General features: G+C 34.0%; 2 protein-coding genes across 3 annotated transcripts in view; one reads left to right on the plus strand and one right to left on the minus strand.

Moving 5' to 3' along the window:
- LOC138711803 (uncharacterized) overlaps positions 1-19,451 on the minus strand; it is a 342,343-nt gene that overhangs the window by 288,024 nt on the left and 34,868 nt on the right. Inside the window, exon 2 of the mRNA XM_069843046.1 lies at positions 13,893-13,984. The gene's annotated coding sequence lies outside the window, so the exon portion shown is untranslated. The remainder of the gene's footprint in view (positions 1-13,892; positions 13,985-19,451) is intronic.
- The window catches only part of LOC138711798 (cytochrome P450 4C1-like), a 391,497-nt gene that overhangs the window by 94,643 nt on the left and 277,403 nt on the right, over positions 1-19,451 (plus strand). Inside the window, exons 11-12 of one of the 2 annotated variants that reach the window (XR_011335460.1) lie at positions 1,531-1,710; positions 15,071-16,990. Coding sequence is in view for 1 of the 2 variants with exons in the window: in XM_069843031.1 (XP_069699132.1) it covers positions 1,531-1,710; positions 15,071-15,222 (332 nt within the window). In the remaining variant the exon portion in view is untranslated. Of the gene's footprint in view, positions 1-1,530; positions 1,711-15,070; positions 17,738-19,451 lie in introns of those variants that run through there. The other variant, XM_069843031.1, reaches the window with a different exon arrangement.

Consider the following 19,451-nt stretch of genomic DNA (forward strand, 5'->3'; position numbering starts at 1 on the left):
GGGGTTAGGAAGGATGAAGTTACAGGAGAATGGAGAAAGTTACACAAAACAGAATTGCACGCATTGTATTCTTCACCTGACATAATTAGGAACATTAAATCCAGATGTTTGGGATGGGGAGGGCATTTAGCACGTATGGCGAATCCAGAAAATCATATAGAGTGTTAGTTGGGAGGCCGGAGAAAAAAAAGTTCTTTGGGAAGTTAATATTAAAATGGATTTGAGGGAGGTGGGATATGATGATAGAAACTGGATTGATCTTGCTCAGGATAAGGACCGATGACGGGCTTATGTGAAGGCTGTAATGAACCTCCGGGTTCCTTAAAAGCCATAAGTAAGTAAGTAAAGAACGATAACAGAATACAAATGATAACTTGAATATTATTTATAGCACTGAAGAACGATAACAATACAAGTGATAACTAGAATATTATTTAGGCCTATATCGCTAACGAACGATAACAAAATAAAATGATAACTTAAATATCATTTATATCGCTAAAGAATGATAACAGAATACAATTGATAGCTTGAATATTACTTATATCGCTGAAGTACGATAACAGAATACAAAAAAGATAACTTGAATATTACTTATATCGCTAACGAACGATAATAAAATAAAATTATATTGCATTTTATGAACTTAAATGAACACTTGAAAATTGACCAAATTGTCTATTTTATTGTCACAAAATGATAACTTAAATATGATTTATAACGCTAAAGAACGATAACAGAATGTAAATGATAACTTGAATATTATTTATACAGAGTACAAATGATGACTTGAATATTATTTATATCACTAAAGAACGATAACAATGCAAATTATAACTTTAATATTATTTATAACGCTAAAGTACGGTAACAGAATATAAATGATAACTTGAATATTATTTATTTCGCTAAAGAACGATAATAAAAATAAAATGATAACTTGAACAAAGCTCGAACTCACAACCTTCGAATCATTTAGTGAACACACTACCGCTGCTCTACGAGACGCAGATGTGAATGACTCCTGCTTAAACATCTTAGTTCCGAAGCTATTTCTATAAGCATACGCATCATGTAACATCACCGTTATCCGAAGTGGACTTAGACTTCGCTGTTCACGAATGCGACCACTTTTTTTTGACAGCTGTAGGTATATAAAAGTTACTACATTTCATGAGAAATATTTCTCGTTGAATTGACTTAGATATTAAATATGAAAAAAAAATAATAATAATCTAACATCTTAGAAGAAATTGTAAACAGATAGACTGACAAAAGGAGTTGTGAAAGTAACTTCTTCGTTTCCAGAGATGCTGGAAACATGTATTTCCGTGAAAATCTATAAATTAATTTATTTGCATGTTCTTAACATTTTCCCGTTACTCTCCATGAGATTGAAAAAAATACGAATTCTTCAACATATAAATCACTGTACAGTCCGAAACGTACAGTACGAATAAGCAGAAATTTAATTTTTGTTTGCTCGAAATACTGCATCACGATTATTGTGAGTGTTGTTTATTATTTTAGGAGGTCATATCCTTCCTGCTGGAGCGAATGTAATGGTGTGCATAGAAGCAGTATATCGCAACCCAGAAATTTTTCCAGAGCCAGACAAGTTTGATCCAAATCGGTTTCTACCAGAGGTCGTGTCGGAGAGACATTCTTTCTCCTTCCTTCCGTTTGGTGCGGGATCGAGAAACTGTATAGGTAAGTAATGCTTCCAACACCGACAATATGATTTAGTGTGTGTTGTATTTGTAATTATTACTTAGCTTTTCCGTCTCTCAACTTTGTAGCATTTCAGAGTTGTGACGTAGATTTTACACTTCACTCCAGCTTAACAGTTAATGCCTTCGGGCACAGATAGAAAAAGTTTTTTCTGTGACCTATTCTGTATGTACTGGTCCACCTAAAAGTTTCAAAATAACATTTTGACAGACGGATTGAGCTAGGGCAGTGACATTATTATCTTAATTCGGGAGGGGTTCTAGGAGACTATAACATAACCTGGTGTTGGAAATGAACACTGTAGACGATTGGAATGAAGAAATACTCACCTTAAAGTTTTACAAGTTCTATTTGAAATAGAAAATGTTTGTGCATACTGTTTATTATTTTATTTGAAAATATGGACCTTAAGTTTTAGTGAATAATATGTATTAGACTAATTTCCAATTGGAAGACTTAAATTCCAAAAGAAATTAGGTAAAAGTCACTTAAGTTGTACAGTAGAACTAACTACAATGATATTTGTGGACGGCCAATATTAAGAATATTTTTCCAGAAAAAATAAATATATTTTGGATTTAAATTTTTTAAATTTAATGTTTTATTTAGCGACGCTCGCAACTGCAGAGGTTATATCAGCGTCGCCGGATGTGCCGAAATTTTGTCCCGCAGGAGTTCTTTTACATGCTAGTAAATCTACTGACATGAGCCTGTCGCATTTAAGCACACTTAAATGCCATCGACCTAGCCCGGGATCGAACCCGCAACCTAGGGCATAGAAGACCAGCGCTATACCAACTCGCCAACCAGGTCGACTGTATTTTCGAAAAATATGAAATAAATATTTCAATATTAAAATATCTTATTTCCTAAACCACTTGAAGCAGGCTTATATCATTATTTAAAAAAGTCTTTAGAGGTTAGTAATTATGTATATATGTTTTAATATGCTATCAAACAAAATATAATAAATATACGTAAGTAAACAGTTTTTCAGTATCATAAAATCCTTAGCTGAATGCAAGAGTTAGATAACGCATTCTTTTTTGCACTGAAGAGAACATAAAAAAAAGTTCTTACGTTGGCTGGACTCAACACTGGCTACAATACTAACAGAAATCACTTGTCTATATTTTCAGATGCTCACTTCTTCTGATAGTTAATATTGTTTTGTACGATGAAATAACCATGAAATTTAAAAATAAGATAAATTAAGAAGATATTAAAATTAATGCTTGATACCAGTTTAAAACATTAATTTACACGTTTATTCTCCTGAGTCCTGAGACATTTGTTGTTTTATTTGTGGAGGTTGCAAACAAAACCAGTCGTTTCCAACTTACTTACTTACTTACTTACTTACTGGCTTTTAAGGAATCCGGAGGTTCATTGCCGCCCTCACATAAGCCCGCCATTGGTCCCTATCCTGAGCAAGATTAATCCAGTCTCTACCATTATATCCTACCTCCCTCAAATCCATTTTAATATTATCCTCCCATCTACGTCTCGGCCTCCCCAAAGGTCTTTTGCCCTCCGGCTTCCCAACTAACACTCTATATGCATTTCTGGATTCCCCCATACGTGCTACATGTCCTGCCCATCTCAAACGTCTGGATTTTATGATCCTAATTATGTCAGGTGAAGTATACAATGCGTGCAGCTCTGTGTTGTGTAACTTTTTCCATTCTCCTGTAACTTCATCCCTCTTAGCCCCAACGCAAACAGAAACTGATTTTTTTTTTTTAGGTTTCGGTATGTTTACAGAGGCATCTTTCTAAAATTGTGACTATTTTTATTCTAACTCGATCATTTCCGTGAGAAACAATATGGTAAAATCAGTATTTTCAATCAAAATAGGATAATTCCATCATACTAATGCCAGTATTTTCATTTTCATTTACAGTTTTTGTTTAAAAAACGGACATTTCCAACATTCTGTATATATTGCAATTACCAATCAGTTAAAAATCGTTCATTTTAACTTCTATGCGCAAGAGTGATAATATCTTATTGCCAATTAAAATTATTGTAAAAGTGTTATAATATGTTCATTTTTAGGATACAGTAGAATGAAAGTGAAAGACATCTCTATGGAGATAGCTATTCAATTCATACGGGTATTTTAATTTTCATGCAATGTGCATTAACATAGTTGAGCTAAATGTTTTTTTAATTGCAATTATTGTAAACGTGTTATGGTACGGGCGATTATGTAGTAAGCATCGGTCAGGCCGCCATCTTCCTACATTTCCATTTCTATGTGCAAGAGTAATAATATCTTATTGCTAATTAAAATTATTGTAAAAATGTTATAATATTTTCATTTTTTCCATGATACAGTAGAATGAAAGTGTGAAGGATATCTAGGGAAATAAGCTATTCAATTCATATTTTTTTTATTTTCATGCAATGTGCATTCACATAGTTGAGCTAAATGTTTTTTAATTGATATAAACAGTCGAGACATGTGGGAGGTATTTAATACTTTCGTAGGTGGAAGCAGAGTTGGATATAACGTTCACTGAAATGATCACGCGAATGTTACGAATTTTAATCTTCACATTATAATTTTATGTTAAACACGTGCTGTCAAATTATGTTAATTATTTATTATATTTCTTCTTTCGAACGTATATTCCTGTCTCGGATAATGTTTTATCGAATTATTTTCTCTTCTTGTAGTTCCTACTACATTCTTTTCTTATTACACATGTTATATCCAATACTTCAAATTAGTTTATTTGTTTTGTTTCATTCGGAAGAAGACACGTATCTATAAAGAAAGAACAAGCGCAGAATTTTATTACAATTTATTAATTTATTTCAATATATTTTGAATATGTCACACCTAGTGACATTACCATGAGAACGTCAAACTCTGGGTAGACCAAGAAAAAAGTTGGATTCAGCCTGTGTCAGACCGTATGGTCTAAGAAGACATACGAGATCGATAATAACCCGCATGGAGTTGGACGAAGCCGATGTAGTTTGTTTGCTGGAACATTTTATATTGAATTTTTCTCTCGCTATCTCTTTTGGTTTTGCAGAGATTCGAACAGTTAATGGTTACCGACGGTAGAATTCTAACTTTTATAGTTAGCCTACTCCTGTAGAACATTCTTATTCATATTGTGTTACGGTGGATTGCGAATTTCAATTTTAAAGTAGTATTAAATAGACTATTCTAGAATTACTTGAAATCGAATTTCAAAATTATAATGTACGAAAGGAAGGACCAAATATCGAACCCTCTCAGGCAGTCGAAACATTCATATGAACACATTATTCTACGATGAAAGAGTAGATAATATGGAAATATCATATGTACTTCGGTACATTAAAATAATACATTATTCTAGCTAAGAGCCATGAACGATCCTCGAGATATCTGCGTTTGATAAACGTTTATTTCTTTACTCAGACGCGTTGTATAATGTACCGTAATATACTGTATTAATTAGTCCACCGAACCCATGTATATTCATTATTCTGGCTGTTTTCAATCATTACTTAAGAGAAGTTCATACTTATTGCATACAAAATAATTATAAAAATAGCCTATTTTCAAGTAGTCATAAATATAATAGTATTTATCAGAACTCTTTCATTTTTAATGATGTGTGTATAGGCTGATTCAGACCACCCGTAAGTCATTTATTTCGGAAACTAATGCATTAAAATTTTCGAGAAAAAAAATATTTATCACTAAATCACATTTGAACTTTCACTTAAGCTTAATTTCATCAATCACCTCTAACAGGAAGTAGGGTCAGTGACGTATCACTTTAAAATTTCAAATGGGAGTATGGGTCAAATAAGGTACCATTTGATAGAGCTCTTCAAAACAAACAACTTTCATAGGAAGCGTTTTTATTAATTCCTATTCTTTCAATGAGAAAACGTACGAAAAGCAATGGGTGATTCGGACCACACGTGTAATTTATTTCGGAATCTAGTGCATTAAAATTTTCGAGACAAAAATATTTATTACTAAACCACATGTGAACTTTCACTTGAGCTTGACGGTTAGAAAACATCGTTTATCAAGACTATCCCACAATAAGAGATGACATAAAACAGCGAATCCGGGAGACCTGCCAGTCACTTGACCACGCCGAAGTGTAACGAGTCACTGACAGTGTTGTAATGTAAAAAAAATGTAATGTTTTATTTAACGACGCTCGCAACTGCAGAGGTTATATCAGCGTCGCCGGATGTGCCGGAATTTTGTCCCGCAGGAGTTCTTTTACATGTCAGTAAATCTACTGACATGAGCCTGTCACATTTAAGCACACTTAAATGCCATCGACCTGGCCCGGGATCGAACCCGCAACCTTGGGCATAGAAGGCCAGCGCTATACCAACTTGCCAACCAGGTCGACTGACAGTGTTAGAAGAAGAATAGAGGTATGTGTTGCTCAGAACGGCAGAGTTTGAACATTTATAAAAGTTAATGGAATTGTCCAGTCTTTCAGTAAAATGTTAACATTAATTGTCTTGTTTACATTTTCGTCTTTTAACATTTCTCAATATTGATGGCATCTTTTTGTACGTTTTCTCATTGAAAGAGTAGGAATTGGTAAAAACGTTTCCTATGAAAGTTGTTTGTTTTGAAGAGCTCTATCAAATGGTACCTTATTTGACCCGGACTCCCATTTAAAATTTTAAAGTGATACGCCACTGACCCTACTTCCTGTTACAGCTGATTGATGAAATCAAGCTCAAGTGAGAGTTCACATGTGGTTTAGTAATAAATATTTTTGTCTCGAAAATGTTAATGCACTAGATTCCGAAATAAATAACACGTGTGGTCCGAATCACCCATTGCTTTTCGTAGTTTTCTCATTGAAAGAATAGGAATTAATAAAAACTTTTCGTATGAAAGTTGTTTGTTATGAAGAGCTCTATCAAATGGTACCTTATTTGACCCATACTCCCATTTGAAATTTTAAAGTGATACGCCACTGACCCTACTTCCTGTTAGAGCTGATTGATAAAATTAAGCTCAAGTGAAAGTTCACATGTGGTTTAGTATACTTGGCTCGGAAACATGACGGCCTCTCTTCTTGGAATTGGTAATCCCTCATAAACCCCCATCCTCTACTCAACCCCTAGCCGCGTGGCAGAAATACAATAGATCCCAGTATTGCCAAATCTAGTAGTCATTGCCTCTACCTGATGGCTTTCACCCGTTCTCAGTGTCTTTGTCGACGTGTTGTTTTATACCGTTGTGCGCCTCAATATGTATAATTTATTCCGGCCATGATTAATGAGTGTTGGAGCAGATGATCCGCAGCTAGGCCTCCTGATACACCTGAAGATCACGACAAGAACAACAAATAACACCGTCGAAGAAAACAGAATATCTTATTTGCAGAGGAGCGTAGCTAAGAAAACAAAGTGTTAAAATTGTGTCTAACGTTAGAAATTTTATCCATAAAGTAATCGAAAGTTCAGGCAGTTTAATAAGTATACATCTTAATCACTTAACATCGGACGCAACCGGCGGAGTTGGATATATGGGCATAGAAATTAAGAATTACGGTTCACCAACTAAAGAGAAAATAAACAAATTAAAACAGAATTCGGTAAGATAGACGATTTTATACGTGATTTACTTCGCCGAACAGTATGTGAACAGTACGCGAAAGAGATATCGCCAACAGCAACACCGTCCTTAGCAACCTAAATAATGGCATTATTCACAGCAGTGCTTAAAAGTTTTCTAACTTACAGCAGTGAATTAAATGTTTTTAAATCACTCTCTACATGACAACCAACATATTAGCATTAATTAAAATGAATGTAAATGAACTTCTTCGCCAACAACACATTACAAAAAAAAGCCCTACAATTTAAAATTAAATTTACATACCAGTAATGAATAAACTATTGTATAATACACTAGAGTAAACAGATTTTATGCGTTCGTGGAAATTATCACCCAAGGCGAAGCAGATAAAATCTAACTTTACTCTTTTGTACTATAAATTCTATAACTATTCAATGATCACAATTTCAGAAAATTTTACCAGCGCAACATTCTTAATTAAGTATAAAATTCTGGAACTTCAATAACATGAGAATTTAACACTTATTATAGAAGTCTGCATTTTTTGTTTATTTAGGCAAAACATGTTAGTGAAAATATAAATATAAAGTGTTTTTAAAATAAGTTTGTTCATTTTTATACCAATTTTGTTTTAGTAATTATAAATTAAGGTATATTTACAAAGATAATATAGTCTTTCTGAAAATCGCGGTTTCACGGAACACAGTTTGAAAAACGTTCGCAAATCACAATGACTTCAAGAATTGGCAACTCGGCTAAGGGTTTATCCTTTGCGCGTGCCTGCAGTTAACTGGTGAAGGGGATGAGGGAAGGTCGTCATGTTTTCGTGCGAAGTATAATAAATATTTTTTCTCGAAAATTTTAATGCACTAGTTTCCGAAATAAATTACTGTTACGGGTGGTCTGAATCACTCTGTATACACATTAAGCTTTCAAATAAAAAATAATGGTTAAGTGGGTTATTTTACGACGCTTTATCAACATCTTAGGTTATTTAGCGTCTGAATGAATGAAGGCGATAATACCGGTGAAATGAATCGGGGTCAAGCACCGAAAGTTACCCAGCATTTGCTCATATTGGGTTGAGGGAAAACCCCGGAAAAAACTCAACCAGGTAACTTGCCCCGACCGGGAATCGAACCCAGGCCACCTGATTTCGCGGTCAAACGCGCTAACCATTACTCCACAGGTATGGACAAGAATGGTTACTGTAGAGTAAATCTTTCCCCTTAAAATAATGTTTGAGTTTAAACATATTTTTTATGTATAAATTCACTACATGGCAGTGATTAGGTGCACTCTATTCACTTATTATAGAACACATTGAATTGAAATTTTAGTCACTTATTGCTAAAAGATAATAAAACACATCCTACTAAAATTATTAACATAGCTGTAATATTATGGTCATAGGACTTATACCAATCTTCACCGTAAAAAAAAAAAAACATTTTTCATGGTGAAGACTGGTATAAGCCCAATGCCCATAATATTGCAGGTATATTAATAATTTTGGTAGGGTGTCTATTTTAGTAGCAATTAGTAATAAGTGACTAAAATTTGAATTCATATATAATAAGTGAATAGAGTGTACTTAATAACAGGCATATAATGAATTTATAAAAGAATATGTTTAAATTAAAAAATTATTTTAAGAGGAAAGATCTACTCTAGAGTAACCATTCTTTTTTTAAAGCTTAATAAGTGTATACACATCACTGGAAAAAAGAAATAGCACTGATAAATAGTATTACATATATGGATACGTGAATAAACGCAATTTTTACCATTATTTGCATTTACGAGAGCCAACTTCCTTTAAACTAAAATACAATCGCTGCGAATTGGAGAATTCCAACGTGGAAAAGTATTCTTTGTCCACCTCTTGTCATGTTGTGCGTGATGCCTAAAACGATTTATGAACGGCTTGAGTCAGATACCCTGTATAATGTCATTTTTATTTGTAAATATATATTGTATACCTAACCTAACCTATAGATGGGTATTCACTTAGAGAACGAATAACGAGTGCGAATATTCATTATCTGTTCGGAGCAAATACGAATCATTGACGAATCGTCAGTGAACATTCGCGTTCGCTGATTATCCGCAGTCATGTCATAGAAAGATACATTATTGAAGTGTCCCGTTCTTATTTTAGACAGTTTAACGAAAGGAGGGTAAGAAATAAAAGGCGATGGCAGCAGACGCCACATAAAGGCAATAATTTGCTTAGTGATATAGGGTAAACATGGGTAATTTCGTGATAATTTCATGAAACTTAATTTAAAATGCAAATCAGTAAATATTTTCTTATTCCGATTTTTTCATCTAAAAGACGATAATTTTGCTGTACAAATCTGGAGACATAAAAGATTGGTTACGTTCTTGAACAATTGCCAAAAACCACTTTTATAACTTAAGCTAATAGATTGGTTATTTCGTGATATTACATAATTTCGTAAGAGGTAGAAGAATTGTGTAAAAATTCATTAAAGTCAAATTAAATTCTCATTTATTGTTACAAGACTTCAAACATAGTAATTCCGGCTAATATTCTAAGCAAGAAAACATAGAAATACATATCAACACATAATAATAATGAAATCAAAGTAAAAATTGAAATTGAAAAGGCATCTTCTTTGTTTGAAGGGGTGAACACTTTTATTATGGACTTTACTATAGCCTATATTACGAGGGTAAGTCCAAAATTAATGCATAACATTTGAAGAGTTCGCGGGAAAAACGATGAATGTCACATTTCTGTTAAGGACTAGATAATGATGTAATTGAGTCTATAACTGCAAGATGTAGTGCTGTTTCTATATAAAATAAAGGAAAGGATTACTGTATTCGTGGTGATAATTCTCCTTTTTACCATTTTTCATAAGAACAACATTAAATTTCGTAGTGATCCATTGAATTAGATAATGACATCAACCTTAACAAAACTGTGACATTCATCGTTTTTCCCGCGTACTCTTCATTTGTTTAAAAATTACATTTTTATCTTACAGCTTTGCTATTTTCACAGAATGTAGATACATCCTTTAGGAACAAAATGTCACTTTTCCACATAATGCCCGCTCCTTTCAACTGCCTTACTTCACCTAGGAACGAGGGCCTGTAGACCAGCACGGTAAAAGTGCGGACCAACACGTCTTAGCCACTCTTTAGCAGCGTGCACGAGGGAGTCATCTTCTAATCTCGTTCCGCGAAGGGATCCTTCAGTTTACCAAAGAGATGGTAATCGAAGGACTGTAAGGCGGATGTTTCAGTGCTGTCTATCCGAATTTTCTGATCTGGTCTGTGGTCTTGTGACTGACATGTGGCCGTGCGTTGTCGTGCAATAGCAGAATATCCTGCTTCTCCCGATGTGGTCGAACACGACTCAGTCTAGCTTAACGTTTCTTGAGAGTTGGCACATACGCGTCAGAATTAATAGTGGTTCCTTGTGGCATGATGTCCACAAGCAAGAGTCTGACATCCATCACACATGAAAACATCATCTTATTTGTCATATGTGGTTTGGTACTTACCATGATAACAAATCAAACAGAAGCTACACTAAACCCATTGCGCCCCCCCTTTTCTTTTTGTTATCACATCTTATCTTCAGATTTATAAAATTCGTATTGTAATTCAATTTTTAAAATAGTGTAAAATGTAACGCTTAATGCTCAACAAAATGTCGCCTCAAATAGGTAAATATTTCTATCAGTAAAGCTAAGCCTATATGGCGACTACATATGTATCTAAAAATTCCAAAAATATTTTCTAAAATCTCATTAATATGTAACAAATCATTGTACCAAATATCATATACTTACCTTTAGTAATAAGCCTGTAATGTATGTATGTATTTATTTACACTGCAAGTGGGCAAGCACCCGGTGGCAGTGGTATACACAATATAAACAATACACAAAAGAAAATGATAAGCAATACACAATAAAATTACAATACACAATACAATTACACAATACACAATACAATTTTATACACAATACAATAAGAATACACAATATAATTTAACACAATAATAATAAAACATAAATAAAATACGTAATTTTACATTACAACCTACATAATTATGTATAGGCCCTACATAAGTTTCAATAGTCTTTCACTTTATTCTCATCTCACTCACTGTAGTGGCACTATAACGCATTTCACTGACACTTTAGCACACATTTCACTGACACACTATAACACATTTCACTGACACTATAGAACACATTTCATTGACGCTATAAATTATCACTGATCGGAACTATTCACTGCACTGTAAAACCATAATTCCACTGACTCACCTCGCTTCACTGATACAACAGTTCAAATAAGTCAAATAATTACATCCTTATGCATACTGTACTTATAAAAAGAACTACATTTAAACTAAACATTTCTAGTCTAAGGCCCTCTTACACGCTATTTTTAAATAATTTACAATTCAAACCAAGGAAGTAACTCGTCAGGCTAAATAAATACACGTCACCTTAAAAAATTAAATGTTAAATGTCACCTTAATTTTAATTTGCACTTGATACACAACTTTTTAAATTATTCTTCAAACTCCTTAAGGAAGGACAGCCCTCAAAGACCGCTGCAGGTAGGTCATTCCAATCATTTATAGTTATATTTAAAATGAGAATTTACCTACATCCGTTTTCTGTTCCCTACATTTGATTTTAAAATCATGATCATTCCTAACATAGTACGTTGGCTTTTCTAACCGAGCCGTTATGTCTACCCATGCTTTCTGACCTAGATATGCTCTATACAATGATGTTATTCTAGTTTTCCTACGTCTGTTTTCCAAAGTTTCCCATTTAAGTTCTTTTATCGTATCGTTTCCATCTTCTCTTTTACCTTTAACAAATTTAGCTGCCCTATACTGGATTCTTTCTAAGGAATTTATCTGCTATATTCTATAGGGATCCCAACATATAGTTCCGTATTCCATTAACGGTCGCACTAACGTTAGATATGCTATTTCCCTCGATTTGGGGCTAGCCTTTCTCAAGATTCTCATAATAAAGTGAAGTGCCCTCCATGCTTTACCCGTAACATTATCAACATGATCTCCCCAAGAAAGTTTGGAGTTTAAATACACTCCTAGGTATTTACAACATTGTACTTGCGGAATTACAACATCACTGAATTCGTAATTAAGACTAGTTTCCTCTCGGGTTTTACAAAATGTTATAGATTTACTTTTAGAACCATTTATTTCCATCCTATGCATTAACGCCCAGTTATAAATTTTATTCAAGTCTGTTTGAATAGCATATACATCTGAATTATTTCTAATCTTTCTATAGATAATGCAGTCATCTGCAAATAGCCTCACATTTGATGTAATATTCTGGCATAGGTCATTTACGTATATTATAAAGAGTAATGGACCCAGAACGCTGCCCTGTGGCACCCCTGAACTTATATTTCCAATTTCCTATATTTCATGACCTACTCTAACTCTCTGGGTTCTACCTTTTAAGAATTCTTGGATCCATAGCACCACTCTTTTATCTATTCCTATCCTACTTAACTTATCTATTAATATGTCATGTGGCACCAAATCAAATGCTTTCGAAAAATCAATCACAACTGCATCGATTCTTCCGCCTCTATCCACCTCTTCAGCTAGATCCTGAACCAGCGACGTAATTTGACTATCACATGAGAAGCCTTCCCTGGCGGTAGTAAAACCAGTCTTTCGCATTTAGAACATGACGAATATAATCCGATATCAAATGCTCCATGACTTTACATGCGACAGATGTAAGGCTAATCGGTCTGTAGTTTCCAACATCTAATTTATTTTCACCTTTATGTATCGGTACCACTATAGCTGGTTTCCAGTCACATGGAATAGCTGCATTGTTTATGGAAACATGAAATATAACGCATTAAGTATGGAATTATGGCCACGGAACCTAATTTAAGAATCTCTGTAGCAATACTATCTGGTCCTCTAGACTTCCGACTTTTTAATTTCGTTAGTCTGTCTCTAACCCCTTTGGAAGTTGTAATGTAATACATCCACAAAATTTGTACGCCTGAGAAATCGACGCTACCTTGCTCTCTCCAAACACAAAAGCTCACTGAAGCAGCTACAATAGTCACAAAAATTGTAGCTATATGTTTCTGGAAAACATATGCAATCCCTTGGCGGAAATTTGAATCTCGTAAGACCACTGGTTAGTTCACGAAAGAGCCAGGAAAAAATATCACGAAATAACCACTGCCATAAAATTATTAAGGTTTACCCTACGCCGAATTGAATCGAGACAGTTTCAGATCTTTTGTCATATATTAACCAATCGAAATGCTACTATGCAAAATAGCGCCAAAATTTGCAAGAAGGTCACATAATTTCGAGAATCAGTATCTCTTCATGTAAGATTATATTGTAAATCACTCTTCGATTTCTGCAACGAGAATCGTACACAAGTTTGATGTAGATATTTATTGAAAGTGTCGAAACAACTTATTTCAAAAGTGTATCAATTGACTCTCTTAAAGTTCATTTGTCCAGCAGAAAAAACACCATATATTTGCATGCGTATAATCAATTATAACTTACCTCATTACTTCCGATTCCTATTTTCTTCGTTGATTTCTGTATTTCTCTCCGGAAAGATGTTAACAATGATTCGATTGTTTTACTTCAGTCTCCTAAAATAAACAAGTGTTCATTGTAAAAAAAATATACTCTTTTTGAAAAAGCGTTTCACTAATTAATTACATAGTAATAACAACGATAATGACGATGATGATAATGATGACAATAATAATAATAATAATAATAATAATAATAATAATAATAGACCACCTTTGTGGTGTAGAGGTCAGCATGCTGGTCTCTTACGCAGAGGGCCCGGGTTCGATTCCCGGTCGGGTTGAATTTCCTGGTTGAGCTTGTTCAGGGTTTTCCCTCAATCGTAAGGAAAATGCTAGGAAATTCGAGCCACAACATCCCTGAATATCACCGGCCTCATTCATCACCGAAATCATATTCATAACAAATCAGTAATACATATTATACAGTCGCCATCTAGTTCACAATAGAACCAGTAGGCTACTCAACAATAGTACACAGGCCTTCGGATTTCACAGAGAAGATTAACTCGCGATATGACCAGAGATGTTAAAGAGAGTATAAATAACAGCGAGAAAAATAATAATGATAATAATAACAATACTAATGATTATGGAAGTCTATATTCCAGCAGAACATTTTCCCTTCTAAGCATAGGTCTAATGTTTTCTTACACCATTCTATTACTTGAATGCTTGAATTTTAAAACTGTTGATTCTATACAATGTCCTGGTCTCTTTTTACTCCGATTATGTTAATAATAATTTCTGTCGACTTTAATTCGACATTTTGATAGGTACAAGATATTGATCGCTCTTGTGCTCGCTGCTCACATAAAACAACGATGAAGCGAATGCGAATTTTGTTTGATGCACCGACAAGCGACGGGTCGCTACCGAATACGAACCGAAAGTTCTATATCAATTGAGTCAGCAAACGCATTGGTTCATTGCTCGTTAGCAACGTGTATAATCGCCTTAGCCGCCTTAATACCTGTAGGAAATTGACTGACTTGAAAGCAAAGTTATGTATTATTTATGTAACAGTTTCATATCAAAGAATTTGCAGAGAAATAAGTAATATATGGAGTACGTTTCATTATCATGGATGTTTATCTTTATTATTATTATCATTATTATTATTATTTTTTTATTATTATTCAGGTTACAAGTATGGAATGCTGCAAATGAAGGCAGTTATGTCGAGACTGCTGAGGAGATATAAGATCCTACCTGGGAATAAGCCTCTCGAGACAGACTGGAAACTTTCACTACTGCCTTCATCCGGAGTATATGTAAGACTGGAAGACCGTTAGTCATAACGAAACTACAGAAGAAAGTATTGCTCAAGGAGTCGGGGACGGAAGCAAGATACTATAATGCATGGACATATTATATCTTGATTAGTGGTCTAGCAAATGCAGCTTGTTGATTTTCGACAGATAAATAATAATCATAAGTAATAATAGTTTATTATTATTATTACTATTATTATTATTATTATTATTATTATTATTATTATTATTATTACAGTAGTATTCACTATAATGATGGAAGATTAAGAAGAAAACTGTGATAATATATCCTGAATAATGTTGTTACATCACCCTGTAGGTTTGTGAGTCTGTCTTATGAAGCAGTTGGAAAAGATTCCGGCTGATTCTAATCAATATTAATATTTCAGCATAAATAACATTTTTAGTATAATATCGATCAAGATGTCCTTGATGTGATGTAGCAATAATTTTAATTTTTATATTCCTGTGCGTTGATGCTTTCACTCAGCACGAACCCTCCTTGATTAAACTTTCTTATACTGTAGTCTGAAACAGTTTTCTATTTGACACTTAATATTTTAGGAGAAAAATACGCTCCGGCGCGAGGGATCGAACCCGGGTCCTTGGTTCTACGTACCAAGCGCTCTAACCACTGAGCTAGGCCGAATTCAATCCACAGCACCGGATCGAATTCTCCTCCTTCGATGTTTCCCTCTGTGGCCTGACTCCAAGTTATGCATATAATATATGTTGACGTGTATCCAATGTCAACTGCCATTATACTAGGAGTACACTCAGCTGAGTGACTTGTTGGCCGGGAATCCGCAGTTATCCGTATCGAAGTAGGAGAATTCGATCCGGTGCTGTGGATTGAATTCGGCGTAGCTCAGTGGTCAGAGTGCTTGGTACGTAGAACCAAGGACCCGGGTTCGATCCCCGGCGCCGGAACGAATTTTTCTCCTACAATATTAAGTGTCAATGTTACAGATAAATTCTGTAGGACAAGTTAATACATCTATAATATTAATTTTCTGTTTGGTATACCGGGTGCTTCAAAATTCGACCAAAGAAATTTATCTAGTTATAAAGGGATACAAACAATTTGAAATAGGGAACCAAGCATCTCTGTGAGTTATCAGTTCTTAAGCGTTAACATTCGATTCTCATAATCCGTTATTAATGAAACACGGGTATGAAATGGTATGGGATGTTTTCGGACCTTATTAGGGATTGGATGAAGCCTATCTGTTAAGAAGTACCCAACAGTATTTTCAAGATATAGCTTTTAGAGAATCTGTAAAATTTCCGGCAAATAATAAGACAGTACGCCACTCCACTGCTTTATGTTTCACCCCTCATTCATTTTCGTCATTGTACCTTATTTTAGAAGAGAATAATCGGCATGGAGTTGCGGTGTAATGGAAAGCGTGTTAAACTTCAAGCAAGAAGTAAAGTTCTACCGTGATATCTTCTTCTTTATCCCAATACTTCTTATTTTATTGGTGAGATTTCTGAATTCTTTCTTTTCTGAACCACTCAGGTAGTTATTAGAAACACACTGGCCTTTGTATTGTATTGTATTAATTTACATTTATTTACATTCCATGGTATTCGTACATCGCTTCACAGCTAGAATATGGAACATGTCAATCAAAAAATCTTAATAATTGAAATATGTGCAGAATAGTTTTACGTTATTGCCTACTAGTACAACACAAAGTTTTATTATCAATAGGCTAGTTAATACAACACACAAATATTCATAAAGCGTTGTTGAACCAACAGAATAGAAGGCGTGAGAAATTAGGTAGTCTACTTCTTTAATTTGGACCTAAATAATCTTATATATGAGTTCAATTATTTATATCCAGTAGGGCGATTATTAAATTTGTACTGCCATATAACGCACTCCTTTTTGATAGCACGATGTATTTGCCGATGGAGTATGAAAGTCATTTTCTGACACGGATCTATGCTATGAACTGTTGAAGTAGTTACAAAGTTGTCACGATTACATACGAGGAAGATTATTAATGTGAAAATATACTGACAAGCCATGGGCATTATTTGTAGTTTTTTTTAATGGTCCTACACGATTCCCTAGATTTGGCACCCACTATTATTCTAATTAATCTTTTTGTTTTAGGAATATACTGTTACCATCTGCTAAATTACCCCAGAATATTATTCCAAAACTCATTACCTAGTGGAAGTATGCAAAGTATATTGTTTTTAAGGTATAGATATTTATTATCTCTTGCACAGATCTAATAGCAAAACATGCTGAATTTAGCTTAGGGGTAATTTAATATGATTTTTCCAATTTAACACATTATCGATTTGTAAGCGAAGAAATTTGGTTTTTGTTGTTGTTGTTTCTATTAGGGAACTATTAATTATTGCGCTTGAAATTTGCGAGGTTGAATTTGGACAGGATTTAATTTGAATTATGTTAATTTTCTTACAATTTAATACTACTTTATTGATTGCAAAAGTGACGAGTTCATCACCTGTATGTATTCTATGTTAATATTTTTATACACTTTTGTCCGAGTTTATTGTTTATCTCATCCCCTGACGAAAACCATCTAGGGCAGTGATGTCAAAGCAAGCGCATTTTTCTGTCCTTGACGTCGTGCAGCAAGCGCTAAGTATGGAAAGAGTAAGGGTTGTGTATATGAATAAGCAACTTGTTGGATTAAGAAAACAGTGGTGCACAAACTTCAAACGGAACGTGAAATTTTATGTCATTATTTTTATATGGCTTCTTTCTGTTTAATAATATCTATATTGTCTGTAAAACAAAAGTACTAACACTGATTCCTTAATATTGCACTTGTGTTTTAAATCTTAATAACATAATAGAGAGTTAAGAAGGAATATTCACTTAAATTCCATATTAGTATAATATTATAATGTATTAAGTGGATGAAACACATCATTCATAAAGAAAGTGATATTCCAAAGAAAGAGATTGAGTATGACATGATAAGTTGGAATTTATATTGATGGTATCTTTAGCCTTACAAAAGTAATCAATAAACTAATCAAAACAATATTACAGTACAAAGCAAAGTTACCTAGGTACTGTATCTGTTTTAAGTGTAACCAATATTACATAACAAAACTCTTATCGCATTATGCTTTTAAGGTGATATTTGTGAGCAACTTTCTGTCATCAAAATATTAAATTATTTTCTCGAAATCTGCTGAAGCTATAGAGCTGACATTTTTACAACACATGGGCACGTATCTTTTGCTTATGATGTAACAGTAGTTGCTTTGTTAATTCATTTCCTTACAAACAATTTACATGCGAATATTTTAAAAAATTTCAATACACTATCTTCAGTAATACGTATAAACGGTATATTAGATTTACGAAAACATTCTGTAAGGCTACTAAATAAATAGACCTATACCTGAAAATTTCACTTTTCTATACGAAAAGTTGAGAAAATATTTCTTTTGAATAAAAAAATCGAACTTGTGAAAAATGAGCATTAAAATTAAAATTTACATTCTTATAATGCACTTATACTTCTCAGACAAATCTAAAAATTCACATGGATACAGCTTTAGTAAGTTCTCTTCCCTTTATCTATTGAATCAGTGCTGGCCATCCCTGAATATAGCTCGACCAAGCGGCATATACCACCTCTTTCGTCTGTCTATTTCCTTTCCGCTGTAAAGCGCTCAGGCTCTCCTGGGCTCTAAAGCCCGCGCTTGTGGACATCAATTGACATGCCTGATCTAGAGTATTCACCGATTGTGCTACAGGGACATAGCAATATTGATCCGACAGATTTACAAATACATCGCTATGGAATGTGTAGGTTCAATCAGTGGCGTACTGACCCCAAAATATTTCACGCAATAATGTGCAATTTTGAACTCGCAGATCCCTAGTTCACTATCTGAAAATACTTACCTACCACCCCTCCACAACCCTTTGAACTGTTTGGTTGAATTCTGAAACACCCTGTATAGACCTACACTGCTGGATAAAGGACATTACAGCGTTGTGGCAGGATGGAATAAAATGTTCATTCACGATCACTCCTTTACAATGAAATGCTTAACAAAGACTACTTGCATTTTTATTGGACCTACATCATAATGCTTAGTATATCTCTTCACAGAACATCTGGTTACTTCTCCTCTTTTACAGTTTCTATCTCGAGACAATGGAATTTCTTATCACAAAGCATTGGAGTCTGCAAGAAAATGAACACTTAAAAATATCTTAAAGGATAACCTTCTTAGCA

This window comes from Periplaneta americana, chromosome 13 (genome assembly GCF_040183065.1).
Source record: "Periplaneta americana isolate PAMFEO1 chromosome 13, P.americana_PAMFEO1_priV1, whole genome shotgun sequence".
NCBI lineage: Eukaryota > Metazoa > Arthropoda > Insecta > Blattodea > Blattidae > Periplaneta > Periplaneta americana.